This window comes from Microcaecilia unicolor, chromosome 1 (genome assembly GCF_901765095.1).
Source record: "Microcaecilia unicolor chromosome 1, aMicUni1.1, whole genome shotgun sequence".
NCBI classification, from domain to species: domain Eukaryota; kingdom Metazoa; phylum Chordata; class Amphibia; order Gymnophiona; family Siphonopidae; genus Microcaecilia; species Microcaecilia unicolor.
The window spans coordinates 133065396-133086048 of NC_044031.1; the positions used below are offsets into that span (position 1 = coordinate 133065396).

Sequence of the window (20653 nt, forward strand, 5' to 3'; positions counted from 1 at the left end):
GAAAACGGATGCCTTCATGTTTCTGTGTGTTAGATTTCATTTCAAGCCTAAGTTTTGTGTTAAATTGTTTTGCTTTGGCTTAGTTTGTTTTCAGATTTTTTTTTTCTTTTCACAGATTTTTTAATTTCATGCTTCAGCTAACTAACATATTAGCTCTGACACAGTATTCTCATTTTTCATTGTGTTCAGCACTCTTCATGTAGTTCAGGCTGCTTTACCCATTTTCAGGTCTTGAAATTTACAAAAACTGTAAATATTGACACACATCATACTTTGCATGGATGAACTGTGTCCGCATGCCATTTTCTCTCCCCAGTCTGGTGCCAAAGCTGAATACCTCATGGTTCATTGGCTAAGGATTTCCTTTCCCTCTGCTCATTAGCATAACATTTGAAGCATAAAGAGGGATAAATAACTCAGGTTACCTGTAGCCCCTTGTTGTGCCTTAATGCTTAATTCATGCAAGAATGAGTAGCTTTTAGAGAGAACTGCTTTAAAAAAACACTTTTAAGTACATTTTTTTTAAATAAAGGGATTTTTGGATTTAGTTTGCACCTTTCTCAATTGTTCAAGATGAGTTGCATTCTGGTACAGTATCCAGCTCATAATCGAAAGTAAAAGACGCCTATATTTCGACCCAAATCGGGAGATGGGCGTCTTTCTCCCGTGGGCGCCCAAATCGGTATAATCGAAAGCCGATTTTGGGCATTTCCAACTGCAATCCGTCGCGGAAACTGGTAAAGTTGACGGGGGCGTTTCGGAGGCGTGGTGAAGGCGGGACTGGGGCGTGGTTATCGGCCAAGGAGAGATGGACGTCTTTATCTGATAATCGAAAAAAAGGTGTTTTTAGCGCGATTTTGGGTCACTTTTTTGGACCCTTTTTTTTTCACGAACAAGTCCCAAAAAAGTGCCCCAACTGCCCAGATGACCACTGGAGGGAATCGGGGATGACCTCCCCGGACTCCCCCAGTGGTCACTAACCCCCTCCCACCAAAAAAAACCCCACTTTATAAACTTTGTTTTCCAGCCTCTATGCCAGCCTCAAATGCTGTACCCATCTCCATGACAGCAGAATGTGTTCTATCCTCTGACAGCCTTTTCCTGGTTCTGATGTGGCTCTCGGGTGAGTGTGACACCTTTTCTGTTATGCGCACTGCAGAGTCACATCAGCAATGCATTGTGGTGGATGTAGGGTATTGGGCTCCGTGATTCTACTAGCTTGTGGTAAATGCTCACGATGTTGGTAGTTGGTAGGCTGTACTCCCATGGTGCTTTCCCCCTGCTTACTGGGTCAGAGTGTGCCCTGTTTTCTTTCCGGTAGTCCATGAGGTAGTGGCCATTTTTGTAAGCCAGTTTTAGATCCCTTTCATGTGTTAGCTACGTTACAGAACCTAGTTCTTACCTTGAATGTTGCTGAAAGAGGGCATTGTACAGTATTCTGCCAGCTCTGACCTACTGCTAATCTCAGTACCAGGGAGACTCGTTGCCAGTGGGGCACAACCTCTGATCTGCAGTTAACTGTGAGTAAACATGCTTATTCCAATAAAGGACGTTTTCGGAGAGATTAGTCTTCAGGTGTCAACTGGTGTGCCAAAGTTATACAGCAGCAACAAGTCCTAGAGGCCTGCATGTATGCAGGTCCCTGGATCACTTTTAGTGGGTACCGCAGTGCACTTCAGGCATGTGGACCCAGGCCCATCCCCCCCCCCCCCCCCCCCCCCCCCCCCCCCCACCTGTAACACTTGTGCTGGTAAATGGGAGGCCTGCAAAACCCACTGTACCCACATGTAGGTGCCCCCTTCACCCCTAAGAGCTATAGTAGTGTTGTACATTTGTAGTGGGTTTTGGGGGAGGGGGGTTGGGTGCTCAGCACCCGTGGTAAGGGAGCTATGCATGTGGGAGCTTTTTCTGAAGTCCACCGCACTGACCTGTAGGGTGCCCAGTTGGTGTCCTGGCATATTAGGTGGGCCAGTGTACTACGAATCCTCGCCCCTCCCATGACCAAATGGCTCAGATTAGGACGTTTTTGAGCTGGGCGTTTTTAGTTTCCATTATCCAGCTCAGAAACGAACAAATCCATGGCATTTGGTCCGTACAAACCGTATTCTCGAAAAAAAAGATGGACGTCCATTTTTTTCGAAAATACGGGCTGTCCCGCCTCTTCACGTACCCGTTTTCGGACATAGACGCCCATGGAGATAGGCGTTCGCGTTCGATTATGCCCCTCCACGTATTTTAGAGCATATAAAGGAAGGGGATGGAATTTGATATACCACCTTTCTGTGGCTACAGTCAAAGCGATTTACTTATTATATATAGGTTCTTATTTTGTACCTGGGGCAATGGAGGGTTTTCCTAGTTCTCGGGCCACTGCACTAACCATTAAGCTACTCCTCCACTCTTCCTCCAGATGGTATATGCCAGAATACCTCAGGCATCCCTAACATACAGAAAAAAAAAACCTCAATCCTACCTTCCTAGACATTTTTTTCTATATAGTTATTTTATATAGAAACATACAGCTAAATATATACAAGTGCACTCAATTTGCAGCCCCCCATTACCTCTCTACCCTCCTCTCCCCGTATGTTCCCACCCGTAACCTCTGCTCTCAGGACAAATCACTCCTTTCTGTACCCTTCTCCACCACCGCTAACTCCAGACTCCGCCCCTTCTGCCTCACATCACCTTATGCCTGGAACAGACTTCCTGAGCCCATACGCCATGCGCCCTCCCTGCCCATTTTCAAGTCCTTACTCAAGGCCCACCTCTTCTCCCTTGCTTTTGGCGCCTAACCACCTTCCCATTCCTGATACCTACACTGACTACAAAGTTTTTACCTTTAGATTGTAAGCTCTCTTGAGCAGGGACTGTCCTTCCCCATGTTTAAACTTGTACAGCGCTGCGTAACCCTGGCAGCGCTATAGAAATGCTAAGTAGTAGTAGTAGTAGTAGTAGTTATTTGTCTCTACTGTTTCTCTTTGGTTAGATAGTTAATATATTGCTGCATGTTAAATCATTTTTAGTATGTTTTGTTTTATCTGACGGGTGAGGAGAATGGGTAAGAAGGCAGTAATATTATTCATAATAATGCACAACATTTTGGGGTTTTTTGTAGGAATTTGAAGAATTTAACAAAAGACTGACTGAAGTTTCCAAACAAGTTCGCATTCCCTTGCCGGTATCTAATACCCTTTGGGAGCACTGTATTCGGCTAGCTAACAGAACAATTGTAGAAGGGTAAGTTGATGAGAGAACTTTTTTTTTTAGGTTTTTAAAGCAATATCTGGCAAATTGAAATATATTGGGTAAATAGATTGAGTCCTGCTTATCATATGATTCTTCAGCATAGGAGCCAATAGATTCAAAGTCACCATACAAAAAAAAATTTCTGATTCTCATGTCATCTGAATAATAACAATATAAAGCTCTCCACTTCCATGCTTTGTGAAATAATTCAAAACCTAAAAAAAACCTATCATACAACAGTAATTCTTATGATTCAAACAGCATGAACCCTATATATCAATAGGCAACACTACAAATATTATATTGAGCCCTAAAACACCAATATACCTACTATTAGTAAAACAGGATTAAGTGAGACTGCCGCAGATCTCTATAAAAAAAAAACTACATACAAACAGAATACCATACCTTGGTTACATGCAAAAAAACAGACCCCCACCAAATATAGTAGAAATATGAAGACAGAACAAATAGAAATATGAAGACAGAAATTGAACACGGAGTCAAACTTGATATGTACCAAAACATTGAAATTAAAATAGTAATGCATTTCCTCTTGTACTGAACAAAATGCAAAGATATCCAGAATGCCTACATCCCAGCGCTAACATATTCCAGATACTAAATGTAAAGTAGAACACTTTTTTCTACCTTTGTTGTCTGTCCATTTTATTTTCCATCTATGTTGGTTCCAGCTTCTCTTTTCTACTTTCATGTCTTGTCATCTGCTATTTTTGTTTCTAGTGGCTGCTGTCCATTTGCCCTTTCTCCTCTGTCCTCCTGTCTTCTTTCATTCCCTCACTATATCTGTCTCAGACAAATTGATCTTTCTGTTATAGCTCTTTTTTTACTTTGTCTTTTCTACACATCTGTCCACTCAGATTTCACCCTCCTTTTATCCTACAATCCTCCACCTCCTTTTTACTTTTCACCTACCTGTGAATTGTCCATCTCCTTCTCTAACCCCTAGCTCTCTCATTTCCCCTTGCTCATTCCATCCCTCACCTCCTATTCCCTTCTATCTTTCATCCATTTCACATTACCCTCTTCTCACTTACCCTCTTACCACTCGTCTCCTTGACAATCCTCATGGCTTTTTCTGCATGGTTTCACCATGCCCAGCATCCCCATCCTCCTCTCTCTCCATCTGTATTTGTAGTCCAGCATTTCTTCTCTCTCGCTGTTTCTCCACCTACCCTTGTAGTTCAACATCTCTCCCTTCTATCCCTCCCTCTACACTTGTAGCCTAGCATCTCCCTGTCACATCTCCCTTCCCCTCCACTATATTCCAGTTTCGTCTTCCTTCCCTGACACCCCTATGCTTCAGGATCTCCCTATCCACTCTCCCTTACCCTTCACTCCTGTGGTCCAGCATCTCCCTGTCTCATCTCGATTCCCCTTCCCCTCTGCAGTCAGCATCTCTTTGTACCTTCTCTGTCCTCCCCCTCCATAGTACAGTATTCCCCCCTCCTGTACAGCAGTAGATGCGGCCATAGAAGCCCCAACATTCTTCCTTAATTTGTTGTGAGCTGTGCCCCATCCTTGGGTGGCAGCAACATGAGACCTATCGAATCTTTGCTCCTTGTTCCTACTTTTGGTTATATAAAGAACATATATTAATGGAGGGAGATGAAGTTGGGCCAGATGTGCTAGCTAAAGCGGATAACTCTTCTCTGGAACTTTTAATGAGCTTCTGATTTCTACTTTCACTCTTGATCTCTTCCTTACATTAAAATTTTTAAAAGAGGAAGATTTCAAGGCAAATGTGACCTGTTTTAGCCATTGTATCTGTGGTCTACCCCACAGATAGATTGATCCTTTAATATAATCTAATTAGCATTTCTTAATTAGTCAAACTTGCCTTTTTACACCTTTATTAAATTTGTCCAGTGTACTATTCACTTCTATAATAAATGTATCCTAATTGAAAATTAATCTTTTAACTCCTTTTCTTTGTATTCAGTTTCTTTTCTCAACCTTTCACCTTCTTTTTTTCAATTTTTCTGTTAACAAAATTATTAAACTTAATGAGCAGCTATTTAATATGGCATTCCATTTCAAAATGAACTCACTATTATCTTCCAACATCGTTGGATCCTTTAAAACACAAAGTACTTGTGGTATCCTCTCTAACCCAACCATATTTGGGTAAAGTGATATGGAGGGGCATAATTGAACGAAAACGTCTATCTCCATGGGCGTTTATCTCCGAGAACGGGTCCATGAAGGGGCGGACCGAACCGTATTTTCGAAAAAAAATAGACGTCCATGTTTTATTCGACAATTTGTGAGCTGGGCGTTTTTGTTTTTCAGTGATATTCAAAAACGAATAAATCCAAGGCATTTGTTCGTGGGAGGGGCCAGGATTCATAGTGCACTGGTCCCCCTCACATGCCAGGACATCAACCGGGCACCCTAGGGGGCACTTTTACAAAAACAAAAAAAAAGGTAAAAGAGCTCCCAGGTGCATAGCACCCTTCCCTTGTGTGTTGAGCCCCCCAAATCCCCCTCAAAACCCATTGCCCACAAGTCTACACCATTACTATAGCCCTAAGGGGTGAAGGGGGGCACCTACATGTGGGTACAGTGGGTTTGGGGGGGGTTGGACGACTAAGCATTAAGCAGCATAATTGTAACAGGTAGGGGGGGATGGGCCTGGGTCCACCTGCCTGAAGTCCACTGCACCCCCTAACAACTGCTCCAGGGACCTGCATACTGCTGCCAGGGAGGTGGGTATGACATTTGAGGGTGAAAATAAAAAGTTGTGAAACATCATTTTTTGTGGTGGGAGGGGGTTAGTGACCACTGGGGGAGTCAGGGGAGGTCATCCCCGATTCCTTCCGGTGGTCATCTGGTCATTTAGGGCACTTTTTGGGGCCTTATTCGTGAAAAAACAGGGTCCAGGAAAAGTGTCCTAAATTCTAGCTAAAAACGCATACTTTTTTTCCATTATCGGTGAAATGCGCCCATCTCTGTTCGGCCGATAACCACGCCCCAGTTCCGCCTTCGCCACACCTCTGACATGCCCCCATCAACTTTGTCCGCATCCGCAACAGAGTGCAGTTATAAACGTCCAAAATCGGCTTTCGATTATACCGATTTATTCGTTTTTGTGAGATAAACGTCTATCTCCCGATTTGGGTCGCAATATAGGCATTTTTCTTTTTCAATTATAAGCTGGATAGTGTAAGTTCTGAAGACTCACAAATAATGTCTCTTAAAGACCATAAATACAGATCACCCAGTGGAGAAAAAAGACCTCAGCAATCAAGTATTGCATTAGAACGTAGCTACACAAGTTAACCCTTTTAACTTGTGTTGCTATGTTCTAATGCAGTACTTGATTGCTGAGGTCTTTTCTCTCCACTAGGTGTGTGACTGTCTGGAGCAGGAGACTCTGTATTTATTGTCTTTAAGACACATTGGGCCCTGTTTACTAAGGGGCCCTTTTACTAAGTCACGTAGGTGCCAATGCGCACCAGATTGGAGTTACTGCCCGGTTACCGCATGGCCCTTGCGGTAATTTCAATTTTGGCGCACGTCGGAAAAATATTTTTTTATTTTCTGACACGCGGCAGCTATGCGTGTCAAGTGGAATTTGACGTGCATAGACCATTACTGCCCGGTTACCGCGTGAGACCTTACCGCTAGGTCAGTGGCTTGCGGTAAGGTCTCAGACCCAAAATGGGTGTGCGGCAATTGCCATTTTGCCGCACGTCCATTTTTGGCAAAAACTGGTGCAGCTGAATGACAGTGATCAAATAATAAAATGTTAATTACATTAAACCTATAAATAAATTTTAAAAACAAACATATAAAAAGCGGTGGGTTAACAAAGGTCCAAGCGTACTGCTACATATAGGGGAAGAGTCTATATATGGCATCTAAAATACTGGAGCTGAAATCAATGCCTACTAAGCGTATTCTATAATTGGCGCCTAGGTTTCGGTGCCGATTATAGAATACGCTTAGCTGATCCGCGCACATCCATTTACACCAACGAAAATGTGGCGTAAATCTCAGTGCATAGATTTACACACACCAAGCCATATTCTATAACTACGCATGTAAATTTCAGAACGCCAATGAAGCACCCATTTCCCTGCCTATAACCATGCCCCTTTTTACCTGCGCGCATTAAAAGTTTGATGCACTGAAGATGGCGTCCGGAAGGGAACGCTAGCCAGACGGCTCGTTACCCGTTTCCCCTCAATCCCTTGAAAAATTCTTTTTTACCTTTTTTTGCGATGCCGAAACGGAGGGGCAGGCAGCGGGTGACTCCCTCCACAGCTGCCGTGACTTCGGGACCGATGGACCGTTTCGCGCTGCCGGTGAGAATGCCGGGGCAAGATTCCTCGCTGCAGGAGGGAGCAATGGGAGGTTCTTTGCTCCCTCAGCTTGAGGCCGACATCACCTTCAGCCCCGAGCAGCGGAGTCCTCCGATGATGCCGGCAAGGGGTCTACAGCAGGGGCAGGAAGCACTCAGTGTCTCTGACCTGGAAGTGCATTCAGCTGAGGGAACTGCAGCAGACCAGGAACTACCGGTTGTGGAAGTCGGAGGAGCAAGACCTAGGGAATTGCTGGCTGGGACCAAGGAGCAGACAATGAAGAAAGTTTTGACTTTGACTGAGCTTGCTATACCCAGTAAGTCATTTTTGCCTACTAAACCTGGGAATATAACTCTTGATTCAATTTGGGAAGCCTTGGTGGGACTTGAGAACTCTTTTACACAGAAGATATCTCAGGTGCTACAGGTAACTCAGATGCCTTTGGAAAAAATTGAAGTTTTAGAAACCAGAATGAGTAACACCGAAAAAACTTTAATTTCATGTAATGAAGCTCTAAAAACTTCACAACAAATACAATCAAACTTGATAAAAGAGAACACTATTTTGCACCAAAAGACTGAAAATTTGGAAAATCAACTAAGAGCTAAAACTCTTAGGTTGATTAATTTTCCAAAAACTATTCAAATGGCTCCACTAATAATGTTTAAAAAATATTTATCAGAAATACTAAAGATTCCAGAACAAGCATACCCTCCGATTTCTAAAATTTATTATTTGCCTCCATATAAAATTGAGAAACAAAAGGGTGTAGTGGACCAATCAGAACAAAGACTTGATGCTTCATTCGACATGTTGAATTTAACACAAGAACTTCAAAAAGAAGAGATGACAACGATTCCTGCAACATTGATAGTCTCCTTTGTGTTAGAACCCGACCGTGATTGGGTTCTTAAACAATTTTTTCGTCATAGAGATGATCTCTTTATGAATACAAAAATTAGAATATTTCCGGATATAGCCAGAGTTACACAAAGGAGACGTCAAGCGTTTCTGAAACTCCGTCCAAGGGTTTTACAGTTAGGAGGTTTATTCTGGTTAAATTTTCCATGTAAATGCGTGATTAAAGTTAGCTCAGTCAAATATATTTTCTATGATGCATGTCAGCTGAATAATTTTCTTGATTCTAAGTTAGCGGCTAGTTCTAGTCAGCAATTCCAGGCTTTGTCTACATCAACTCCGTAAAAAGGAATACAAGGCATGTTATGTTCTCTTCTTTTCTTTCTTGATCTTATGTATTAATGAGGAAAATTTTTCCTGGAATTGTACCTTGTTTTTTCTCTCATATTGTGGACTTGAAATGGATGAGATAAAGTAATTACCTTATATTTTGATTTTCCTATGAAAAAGTTGTATATTTTCTTCCATTTTTTCATTTACAAGTGTTCTTGTAATAATCTGTTAAAACTTATAAATAAAATAATAAAAAAAAAAAAAGTTTGATGCACTTAATTACAGAATACGCTTAGTTGTGCACCTAAATTTTAATTAGTGCCAATTAAATCTCATTATTGCTTGTTAAGTGCTGTTATCATTGCTCATTAGCTTGTTAAGGGGTCCTTTTACTAAGGTTCGCTGAAAACGGCCTGCTCTAGTGTAGGTGCAGGTTTTGGGCACGCGCAGATTCATTTTTCAGCACACCTGTGAAAAATGCCTTTTTAAAATTTTTGCCGAAAATGGACATGTGGCAAAATCAAAATTGGCGCGCGTCCATTTTGGGTCTGAGACTTTACTGCCAGCCATTGACTTAGCGGTGAGGTCTCACGCTTTAACCGGGCGGTAATTACCTACGCGTGTAGAAAACCACTTGACGTGCATCCGCTATGCACATCAGAAAATAAAAAATATTTTTTGGACATGCGTCTGGGACGTGCACCAAAAATGAAATTGCTGCAAGGGCCATGCGGTAGCCGGGCGGTAACTCCATTTTGGCGTGCGTTGGGCACGCGTAGGCGCCTTAGCGGCTTAGTAAAAGGGCCTCTAAGCCAATTAAATTGTGTGCGTTGTTATAGAATCGGCGCAGATCTTTTGGCGTGCTGTGTAGAATCCGGGGGATACTGTCTATCGTTTCGTTGTTATCACATTACATATGAAATGCCCAACATGTTTTTGTGTGATAAGTGCTTCAGGGACTTGCATCGAAAACCTGGGTGTGATGACACAGGGCAAGGCACCAATATCTAAAGGGAAAGGGTCTCTATAAACATAAATAGGAGATGATCAAAACAAAAATAGAAATTTAAAGGCAAGAGAAGTACATAGAAAACATTGAGAAGTGTAAGTGGTATTTCTGTAAATTTTCTAAGCCCACTTGTCAAATGTCCAAATGCCAGAGAGGCTTTTTCTGGTAATAGAAATAAAACAAAGAAAAGAAAATAAGATGATTCCTTTTTTATTGGACTAACAGTACATTTTTTGATGAGCTTTCAAAGGAAACTCTCCTTCAGATCTGAAATTCAGAAATGAGCAAACGATGATAAATATCAGAATATATCTGTGAAACATAAAAGCATTCCATTGACAGTCTCATGGGGAAGGTGAAGATGGGTGGGGAGGGGGTGAGAAACAAGGAGAGATGGCTGGTTGACCAGAGGAGTGACAAATCAGTATTCTTTTATGGTTTATAATGTGATAGGAAACTCTGATCTTTGTTAACTCCTGTCTGGTGGGTGCCAAAATATTTGATCATTTTAACTTCAAATGTTTTATGTTGCTGGATTGTTTTGAAAATTTCTTTTAGTATTCTCACCATAAATTCAATAATGCAGTGCTGTGGTCTGGCAAAATGCTGGCCTACAGAGGTGTCACCCTGTTTAGCACTGTAGTTTTGATATGGTGGCTGTGTCGATTCAATCTCGTCTCATATGGCTTGTCTCTCCAGCATAGCATCTTTCTTCATATTTTTTGCATTGAATAATATATACTACATTAAAAAAAAAAGGTTTGGACAAATTCCTGGAGGAAAAGTCTATATTCTGCTATTGAGACAGAGATGGGAAGCAACTGCTTGCTCTGGAATTTGTAGTATGGAATGTTACCACAATTTGGGTTTCTGCCAGGTAACATAGTATCATAGTAGATGACGGCAGAAAAAGACCTGCATGATCCATCCAGTCTGCCCAACAAGATAAACTCATATGTGCTACTTTTTGTGTATACCTTACCTTGATTTGTATCTGTCATTTTCAGAGCAAAGACCATATAAGTCTGCCCAGCACTATCCCTGCCTCCCAACCACTGGCTCTGGGACAGACCGTATAAGTCTGCCCAGCAATATCCTCGCCTCCCAACCACCAGCCCCGCCTCCCACCACCGGCTCTGCCACCTGATCTCAGCTAAGCTTCTGAGGACCTGGCTTGGCCACTGCTTGGAAAACAAGATACTGGGCTGAATGGACCATTGGTCTGACCCAGTATGGCTTCTCTTATGTTCTTATGTTATTTGAAGAAGAGCATGTGTAGGATCCCCAAATGCTGAATGTTTTTCCCATTCGAGTGACTGGGGGGGTCCTGTGATATGTGTTGTCACAGTTGCAGCTTGATATCTTATAGGGATGTGTGTAATTCTCTTTTTCAGTTTCTACTGGGAGTTTTGTTTTCACTAATTTTTGTTTCAGATTTGGAGGTTGTCGGAAGGCCAGCATAGGTGATGCTGAGAATATCTTTTTCAGTAATTCATCCTCATGGAGTACGGGCTGTAGATCTTTTATGATTCTTCTCAGTTTTTCTAGCTCTGGATTGTATGTTACTACAAGGGACACCCTCTCTGTGATTTTTTTTTTGTTTGTACTGTAGTAAGTTTTTTTTGAATTGTACAGCGCTGCGTAACCCTAGTAGCGCTTTAGAAATGATTGTTGTTGTTGTTGTTGTTGTTGTTTTCTGGCAGTTTTAAGGGAAGAGGCAATTTTGTATGATGTATGCAGTCAGGCTTTGAGGTGTTTATCTCTGTCTCTTGAGTCAGAACAAATGTAGTGGTATAGTGTGGCTTGGTTGTGTGTAATGAATTTTTTTGTATTTGAAGGGTGGAAGCTTGAATTTTGGAGGTAGCTGCATCTGTCAGTCATTTTCTTGTATATAGATGTTTTTATATAGCCATTGTTGATAGAGATTGTGGTGTCTAGAAAGTTGATTTTTCTGTGGAGCAATCAATTTTGAATTTGATTGAGGGATGGTATGCATTGAAAAAGTGTAAAATTGTTTGAGAGTCTCCTCTCCCTCGGTCCAAATCATAAAAATGTCATCAATGTACTGGTAGTGTTTTAGGGGTTAGTTGGATATGTATTTAAGAATGTCTCCAGTTCTGCCATAGAAAGGTTTGCATATTGTGGTGCCATCGTAGGTCCTATAGCAGTGCCCATGATTTGCAGATAGATATCATTATTAAAACAAATTAAACAAACAAAATTAGAAGTAAGGACCCAACACAGACTCAAAAAGAAAAGAATGGCACACCTCCTTGCTTTATATCCAGCTGCAAACTATGCCAAAACATTTCACAGGACCCCACGGTCATTCAAAAAGGAAAAATATTCAACATTAAAGAATCTTTCACGTGCTCATCTTCCAATGTGGTATATATCATTCAATGTAAAAAATGCAATGAAGGCTGCTACATTGGAGAAACAAGTCAGATGCTAAAGAAGAGATTTAATTTACATAGACACCGTATGAAAAATGCTAGTACCAATCAGGATGTCACCTCTGTGGGGCAGCACTTTACAAAACTAGAACACTGTACCAGTGATTTCATGGTAAGAATCCTGAAAGGGAACTTTAAAACAATACAGGAACGTAAGACCTTTGAAGTCAGAATGATTAAATATTTTGACACCCATCAGACAGGACTTAACAAAGATCCGGGTTTTCTAGCCCATTATAAACCATGAAATTGTATTGCTTTGTCACCCTCTTATCTCCATGCATATCTCCCTGTCCTTCATCCACCCAGCTCTCCCTGTCTCTCACCTGACCCACCCTCATCCTGTTAGACTGTCACTGAAATGCTTTGATGTTTCCCTTATATATACTGTCATCTACCAACATTTTCTTATTTCCGATCTGATGAAGGAAGGGCAACCTTCGAAAGCTAATCAAGAAATGTATTGTTATGTCCAATAAAAAAGGTATCATCTTATTTTCTTTTTCATGTTTTATTTTGTTTTATTTCTATTGATTACCTTTAAAAGTGGACTAACACGGCTACCACACCTCTCTACTCATTATTAAAAAAGAAATAGTTGTGAGTTAGAATTTGATTAATTTTATAATACTTTCTGGTGTCTATTGGTGGTCCAGGGTGGATGTTTTTAGGAATTTATCACATGCAGCTATGCCATCTGCATGGGGAATTTTGCTGTATAGAGATTCTACATCCATTGTGGTAGCTGTTTGATGTTTTTCTATTTGTTCAGAAAGTCAGTGGTGTCTTGTATCAAGCTGTTTATTTTGTGCACTAAGGGTTTAAAAATCCAGATTTTTCCTTTGTGAGTGTGCTAACACCAGATATGATAGGTCTGCCAGGATTTCCACATGAGGGAGGTTTAGTATGAGTTTCTTTAGCTGTGGCAGTACTTGCTTTGGGAGTGGTTTTGATGAGGGTTTTCAACTTTTTTATATATAATCCTGTGTGGGTTCCTCAGTCATTTTCCTAGATGGTGAATTATGGTCAATTCTATTTTTTCCTGCTGTCACATTTTTTTTCAGCAAATCACCAGGACATCTGAATGTTTACAGATCTATCAGCCTTGCTCCATTCATTTGGTAACAGTTCTGTTATAGCTTCCCAGATGAGAGAGAGCTTTTGCTCTGTTGGAAAGTGTATCAGACTGATATAATTTATAGAAAAGCTGTGATGTGTATCTGATGAAGGGCTCTGTGGAGGCATGTGAGAATTTATACAGTACAGCCACATATCTCTTATTACATTTAAAAATAGATTTGTCATGTTGGTGTATTATCAGATTATTTCATAAGGACTGTATGTCAGTAAAATGTATTATATATAATGTCATTGGTAATCCATCCACACCTAGCAAAGTTTTCTATTGCTGACTTTTTTGCATTAAGTCACTGGTTTAAATTTAATTGATTGTTTAAAGGTAAATACTTTTCAAGCTAAACACTTGATACACATCAGAGTTGAAATGTAGTTAGCAAAGTCTGTTTCATGTTATCCATTTAATATTTAACAAAGATCTGATAGAAATCTATTAACGTATAATGGCATTTCACATTGTCATGACTTTCAACTGACCCTCTCAACAAATCAATATTTTATGGTTACCCTAATCTGAATTTCATCTCTTGGAAGAGCATTTGAATGCGTTAAAAAAAAAAAATCCCTCAGCTTCAAGTTATCCTTAAAAGAATTTCTTTAAACTGTTCTACATTAGTCTAAGAGGATTATTTTAAAAGCATCTTCACATATGTATTACATACATGTGTAAATACTGATTTCAAAAAGCTGCTATTTATATATGGAAATCCACACCACAAATGGGACATGGAAACATAGAAAATGATGGCAGATAAAGGTCTTATGGCCTATCCAGTGTTCTCATACATATAATCTGTGTATTTCTTCCTTCCTCTAAGAGATCCCATGTGCCTGTCCCATGCTTTTCTTGAATTCAGATACAGTCCTCGTCTCCACCACCCCCACCGGGAGGTGGTTCCAAACATCCACCACAGTATTTCCTTAGATTGCTTTTGATTCTATCCCCCTTCAAATTCACCTTAATCCCGCTCATTCCAGAGCTTCTTTTCATTGAGGAAGAGACCTGCCACCTGGGCATTTATGTCATGGAGATATTTAAATGTTTCAGTCTTATCTCCTCTCTCTCGTCTTTCTTCCAAAGTATACATATTGAGGTCTATGAGTCTGTCTCTATATGCTTTATGATGAAGACCACTGACCATTTGAGTAGCCACCCTCTGGACCAACTCCATCCTGGGATAGTTATATCTTTTTGAAGGTGCGGTCTCCAGAACGGTACACAGTACTCTAAATGGGGTCTCACCTCCTTTTTCCTGCTGGCCATTCCTATGCACCCAAGCATCCTTCTGGCGTTAGTCTTCACCCTTTCTATCTGTTTGGCCACTTTAACATCATCAGAAACGATTACTCCTAAGTCCCGCTCTTCTTTCAAGCACAGAAGTACTTCTCCTAAATGGTACTGCTCCCTTGGATTTCTGTAGCCCAAGTGCATGATCCTTCATTTTTTTAGCTTTAAATCTTAGTTGCCAATTTCTGAACCGTTCTTGTAGCTTAACCCCTCCTCATGCTATCTACACCATCAGGGGTGTCTACCCTATTAGAGTTTTGTATCATCAGTAAAGAAACAAATCTTACCCGACATCCCTTCCACAATATCACTCAGTTAGATGTTAAAAAGAGCCATGCCAAGAACCGATCCCTCCAATACATCACAAACTTTTTTCCTCTGAGTGAACTCCATTTACCATCCCCCTCAGTCTTCTTCTACTTAACCAGTTTCTAACTCATTTAGTGACTTTTTGGTGCACTCAGTTTATGTGGAACCGTGTCAAAGGCTTTACTGAAATCTAAGTACATCACATCTATCACTCCCCTAAATCCAACTGATCGGTCACCCAGTCAGAGGAGTTAATCAGATTAGTCTGAGAAGACCTTCCTCTAGTACAACCATGCTGCTTTGGGTTCTGCAATCCATTTGGATGTTTGTTATCCTTAAAAACTTAATAAAATTTACTTCAACCTGGAAACCTCTCTATTCGCTGTTTTAGAAGCGTTTCCATTAATTTACTCGTCACTGAGGTAAGACTAATTGGCCTGTAGTTCCCAACCTCCTCCTTACTTCTGCTTTTGTGGAGAGGGACCACATCTGCCCATCTCCAGTCCATGGTTTGGGTATGCCTTGGGCAGGGCAAAAATCTAAATGCACAGTGTGACAAGGCGGTGACCGTAGCTAGAAGGTTGCTAGGCTGTATAGAGAGAGGTGTGACCAGCAGAAGAAAGGAGGTGTTGATGCCCCTGTATAAGTTGTTGGTCAGGCCCCACCTAGAGTATTTTGTTCAGCTTTGGAGGCCATATCTTGCTAAGGATGTAAATAGAATTGAAGCGGTGCAAAGAAAAGCTACAAGAATGGTATGGGATTTTTTTTTTTTTGTTACATTTGTACCCCGCGCTTTCCCACTCATGGCAGGCTCAATGCGGCTTACATGGGGCAATGGAGGGTTAAGTGACTTGCCCAGAGTCACAAGGAGCTGCCTGTGCCTGAAGTGGGAATCGAACTCAGTTCCTCAGTTCCCAGGACCAAAGTCCACCACCCTAACCACTAGGCCACTCATTACAAGACGTATGAGGAGAGACTTGCTGACCTGAACATGTAAACCCTGGAGGAAAGGAGAAACAGGGGTGATATGATACAGATGTTCAAATATTTGAAAGGTATTAATCCACAAACGAATCTTTTCCGTAGATGGGAAGGCAGTAGAACTAGAGGACATGAAATGAGATTGAAGGGGGCAGACTCAAGAAAAATGTCAGGAAGTATTTTTTCACAGAGAGAGTGGTGGATACTTGGAATGCTGTCCTGCGGGAGGTGGTGGAGATGAAAACAGTAACGGAATTCAAAAATGCGTGGGTTAAACATAAAGGAATCCTGTTCAGAAGGAAGGGATTCTCAGAAGCTTAGCTGAAATTGGGTGGCAGAGCCTGTGGGGGGAGGTGGGGCTAGTGCTGGACAGACTTCTACGGTCTGTGCCCTGAAAATGACAGATACAAATCAAGGTGAGGTATACACATAAAGTAGCACATATGAGTTTATCTTGTTGGGCAGACTGGATGGACCGTGCAGGTCTTTCTCTGCCGTCATCTACTATGTTACTATCAGGCTTATTTTTGAAAGTGATCTCCGGCGATCTTCCGACATAAATCGGGAGATGGCCAGCGATCTCTCAAAAGTGGCAAAATCGGTATAATCGAAAGCGGCTTTTTGGACACCATCGCTGCTTTCCCGTCATCACGCCGGTAAAAGTTCAAGGGGGCGTGTCGGCGGCGTAGCGAAGGCGGGGCATAGGCGTGGCTACCAGATGGCCAGCTTTCGAGGACAATGGAAAATAAAAAGCGGCGTTAAGCAGTATTTCGCCGGGTTTACTTGGTCCTTTTATTTTCACAACCAAGCCTCAAAAAGGTGCCCCAACTGACCAGATGACCACCGGAGGGAATGGGGGATGACCTCCCCTTAGTCCCCCAGTGGTCACCAACCCCCTCCCACACTAAAAAAATAAAAACCTTTTTTTACCAGCCTGTATGCCAGCTTCAAATGCCATACCCAGCTCCCTGACAGCAGTATGCAGGTCCCTGGAGCAGTTTTTAATGGGTGCAGTGCACTTCAGGCAGGCAGGCAGACCCAGGTCCATCCCCTCCCTACCTGTTACACTTGTGGTGCTAAGTGTTGAGCCCTCCAAACCCCCCCAAAACCCACTGTACCCACATGTAGGTGCCCCCCTTCACCTATAAGGGCTATGGTAATGGTGTAGAGTTGTGGGGAGTGGGTTTGGGGGGGATTTGGGGGGCTCAGCACCCAAGGTAAGGGAGCTATGCACCTGGGAGCTATTTGTGTATTTTTTAAACATTTTTAGAAGTGCCCCCTAGGGTGCCCGGTTGGTGTCCTGGCATGTCAGGGAGACCAGTGCACTACAAATGCTGGCTCCTCCCATGACCAAATGCCTTGGATTTCGCCGGGTTTGAGATTACCGGCATTTTTTTCCATTATCGCTGAAAAACAAAACCAGCGATCTCAAACCCGGCCAACTCTGGCATTTGGCCGAGCTAAACCGTATTATCGAAAAAAAAGATGGCCGGCCATCTTTTTCGATAATACAGTTCTGGCCAGCTGTTGCGCCACCGCCAAAATAGATCACCAGCGAAATCGCCGGCAACGTTCGATTATGCCCCTCCATGTTACATACTTTGTTTTACAAAGGGAATACACATATACTGAACAAAAGTTCCATGTCAGGTTTTACACTAGCTCAAATGCACAAACAAATTTTTAAAAAGTGCTCATTTTGACCAGGGCTTTACACAAGGGATTTAAGGAGTAGTTCTTTTGAATCACCCATTGTTTATTTCTACCTCCAAAATGAAGAAAACTAAAAATTGCATCCTTACTACTTAATTGGCAGCGCTTACATGACTAGGTTTGTTCAATGGGACAGCTGCATGTGGAAGCAGCGCCGCTTACGTGTGGCAGTTGTGAACAACTGCTTCAATGTGGGAGTGCTGGGTTTGCATATTTGTAAAATAGCTGATTGTGTAGGAGTTTATGTGTATTTACCAGTGCATGCAGTGAACCTTTCTGTATTTTACAAAACATTGTACATTCAGCAGAGCCTTTGTAAAATGCCGCTCGAATTAAGTTCAGCTCAGCCTGGACATCTTAATTCTGATCTCAGCGTGCTATGAAAAATGAACCTTTAAATAAATGTCAGCAGTATTGCTTTTTCTTTTTTTTTTTTTTGTAACTAGTTACGCCAATGTGAAGAAGTGCAGCAATGAAGGACGTGCGTTGATGCAATTAGACTTCCAACAGTTTTTATTGAAACTAGAAAAGCTGACTGACCTTAGGCCCATTCCTGATAAGGAATTCGTGGAGACCTACATTAAAGCCTACTACTTGACAGAAAATGATATGGAGCGCTGGATCAAAGAGCACAGAGTAAGCTTTGAACTTTAGTATTACTTTTTATATCTTGTCTTTTGTACCCACCATGCTTTTAGAATTCCTACAAAAGCATTATTTTGTTGTTCTTGGAATTGTATCTTGCAATTTAGGTTTGGGGGGAGGGGTTATCAGCATGGTATGCTAAGACGTGTTATTTATTGTTAACCCCAGTTATTAGTAACTAGATTTCATTGCATAAAATGGGACTTGTGCAAAAAAAAAAAAATCTTAATGGTAGCCTACGTTGATAACTATACTTCTAAATGCTACAAAATGCAGACACAAGTATTTGGCAGGAAAAAAAACTAATGGCCCTGTTTACTAAGCCGCGCTATAGGTGCACTAGTGTTTTTAGCGCATGCTAAAAATTAGCACATGCTAACACTAGAAACACCCATAGGAATATATGGGTTAATGTTAACGTTAATGTTTAGGGCGTTGTAAAAACGCTAGCTCGCCTTAGTAAACAGGGCCCTAAAAGAGCAGTAGAGTATAAGGGATGAAGTACGTCTGTGCAAGAAAGAAGAGCAGGACCTGTGGGTGATTGTAAGGTAGCTAAATAGGTAGAAAGTGCAACAGCAAAAGCCACAAGGACACTTGGATGCATAGGAAGAGGAAGGTCAGCAGGAAAAAAAAAAGCAATAGGAGGCCTGGATTTATGCATGGAGACATAGGCTACTAGTACATAAGTACATAAGTAATGCCACACTGGGAAAAGACCAAGGGTCCATCGAGCCCAGCATCCTGTCCACGACAGCGGCCAATCCAGGCCAAGGGCACCTGGCGAGCTTCCCAAACTAGGGTATTGCCTAGCTTACTAAATTTTGAATATACCAAAGAGGAACCTGCTCTTGCTTACTTTAAAAACATGTGCATATGGATCCATTACAGGCAAGAGGATGTGAACCAAGGATAGAGCATTTAAGCTCTGTCTTAAAAAAAAAAAAAAATATGGGGAGCACTTCCAAGAAATCATGAGGAAAGTAACCTGCATTATATGGCAAATATAACCCCAACAACCTTCCTGAGCAGGCTCAGTGGGTTAAATTGGTCTTTCTCTCCTGTCACTTATTATGGTATCTTAAAGGGACACTATGACCTTCCTCTGCTTCTCTCTCCAGTCTTTGAGATCTGTGACACTCAGCACCCTGGGTGATAGTGCCTATGTATAAGTCTCTGGTGAGACCTCATTTGGAGTAGTGTATACAATTCTTTTTGTCACACCTGTAAACAGGATGGAGCCAGTCCAAAGGGTGGCTACGCTATCTCAGATTAAAAAAAAAAGCCCTTGGGTAGAGAGGAGGTCATGGTCCTTCCTGAAAGAAATAGCAGAGTTCTAGAAGGAGCTGTTGTGCCTTGGCCCTAGCCAAGGACTTTTACTGCAATGACCACACTAGCTATGTTCAATAGGGGAAATGATATCAAAGAAGAGGGATATCGCCTATAAATGCAAGCTCATGGTGGCTAGATTCCAGTCCTGATTGACCTAGAAGTATAACCGAGATGGAAACTTCTGGATAAAAAATGTTTCATGTTGTACTTACCAGTGGAGCAAAATGCTTCTATGGCTACATGTTCAACCCTCTGCTACCAGAATTTTGTGAGGTTCTGAACTAACTGTGTTCAAGTTAAATAACTGTAGTTTTTTGTGAGCGAAGTCCATCCATTATATATGTTTTCATTTCAACTTTTGGGTTTTATTGGCATAGAACTGTTGCTTTGTCATATGAGCACAAGCTTATCCACAAGTGCCTAGACTGTTGAGTATAAACTAGTGGAAAACATTTGTTTTTATTCAACACTGCCAAATACTAGGTGTAAGTACATTTATTATCCACTTATCTTTTCAAACAGAAACTTTTCACAGTTGTACAGTCACTGTATGTTATATAACTTGTATCATCTTTGCTCCAGTCTTAACCTGACAAAATTGTCGCATAACTTTGAAAAATAACTGCTTATACTTAGAGTTTCTGATTTTAGGTTTTAACCGATAAACACTGATAAAACACTCTTGATTGTGTGAATATAAAACAAACAAAAAAAAAACCCACTACCTCCCCTGGTACTCTCCCATCCTTTCCCTGGTTTATCTTCTATCCTTCTCTCAGTTTTTATACCTGTTCTATGCTTATGATGCCTAAGGGGCTCATTTTCAAAGCACTTAGACATACAAAATACAATAGTAACCTATGGCATTTTGTGTGTCTTAAGTGTTTTGAAAATGAGCCCCTGATGTTTGTATGCATATTTGATTCCACTGGAAAAGGTTCCAAGCATTAGTGCCTATTATACACACACACATACACACACACAAAAAAAACATTGGTTTGAAGACTTATTATTTTAA

The 20653-nt window shown here is 41.4% G+C and overlaps 1 protein-coding gene across 7 annotated transcripts in view; it reads left to right on the plus strand.

Moving 5' to 3' along the window:
- The window catches only part of VPS50 (VPS50 subunit of EARP/GARPII complex), a 463388-nt gene that overhangs the window by 438167 nt on the left and 4568 nt on the right, over nt 1-20653 (plus strand). For all 7 annotated transcript variants that reach the window (XM_030200504.1, XM_030200521.1, XM_030200476.1 and 4 more), the window contains 2 exons: nt 3119-3240; nt 18108-18297. In XM_030200504.1, the coding sequence (XP_030056364.1) occupies nt 3119-3240; nt 18108-18297 (312 nt within the window). The remainder of the gene's footprint in view (nt 1-3118; nt 3241-18107; nt 18298-20653) is intronic.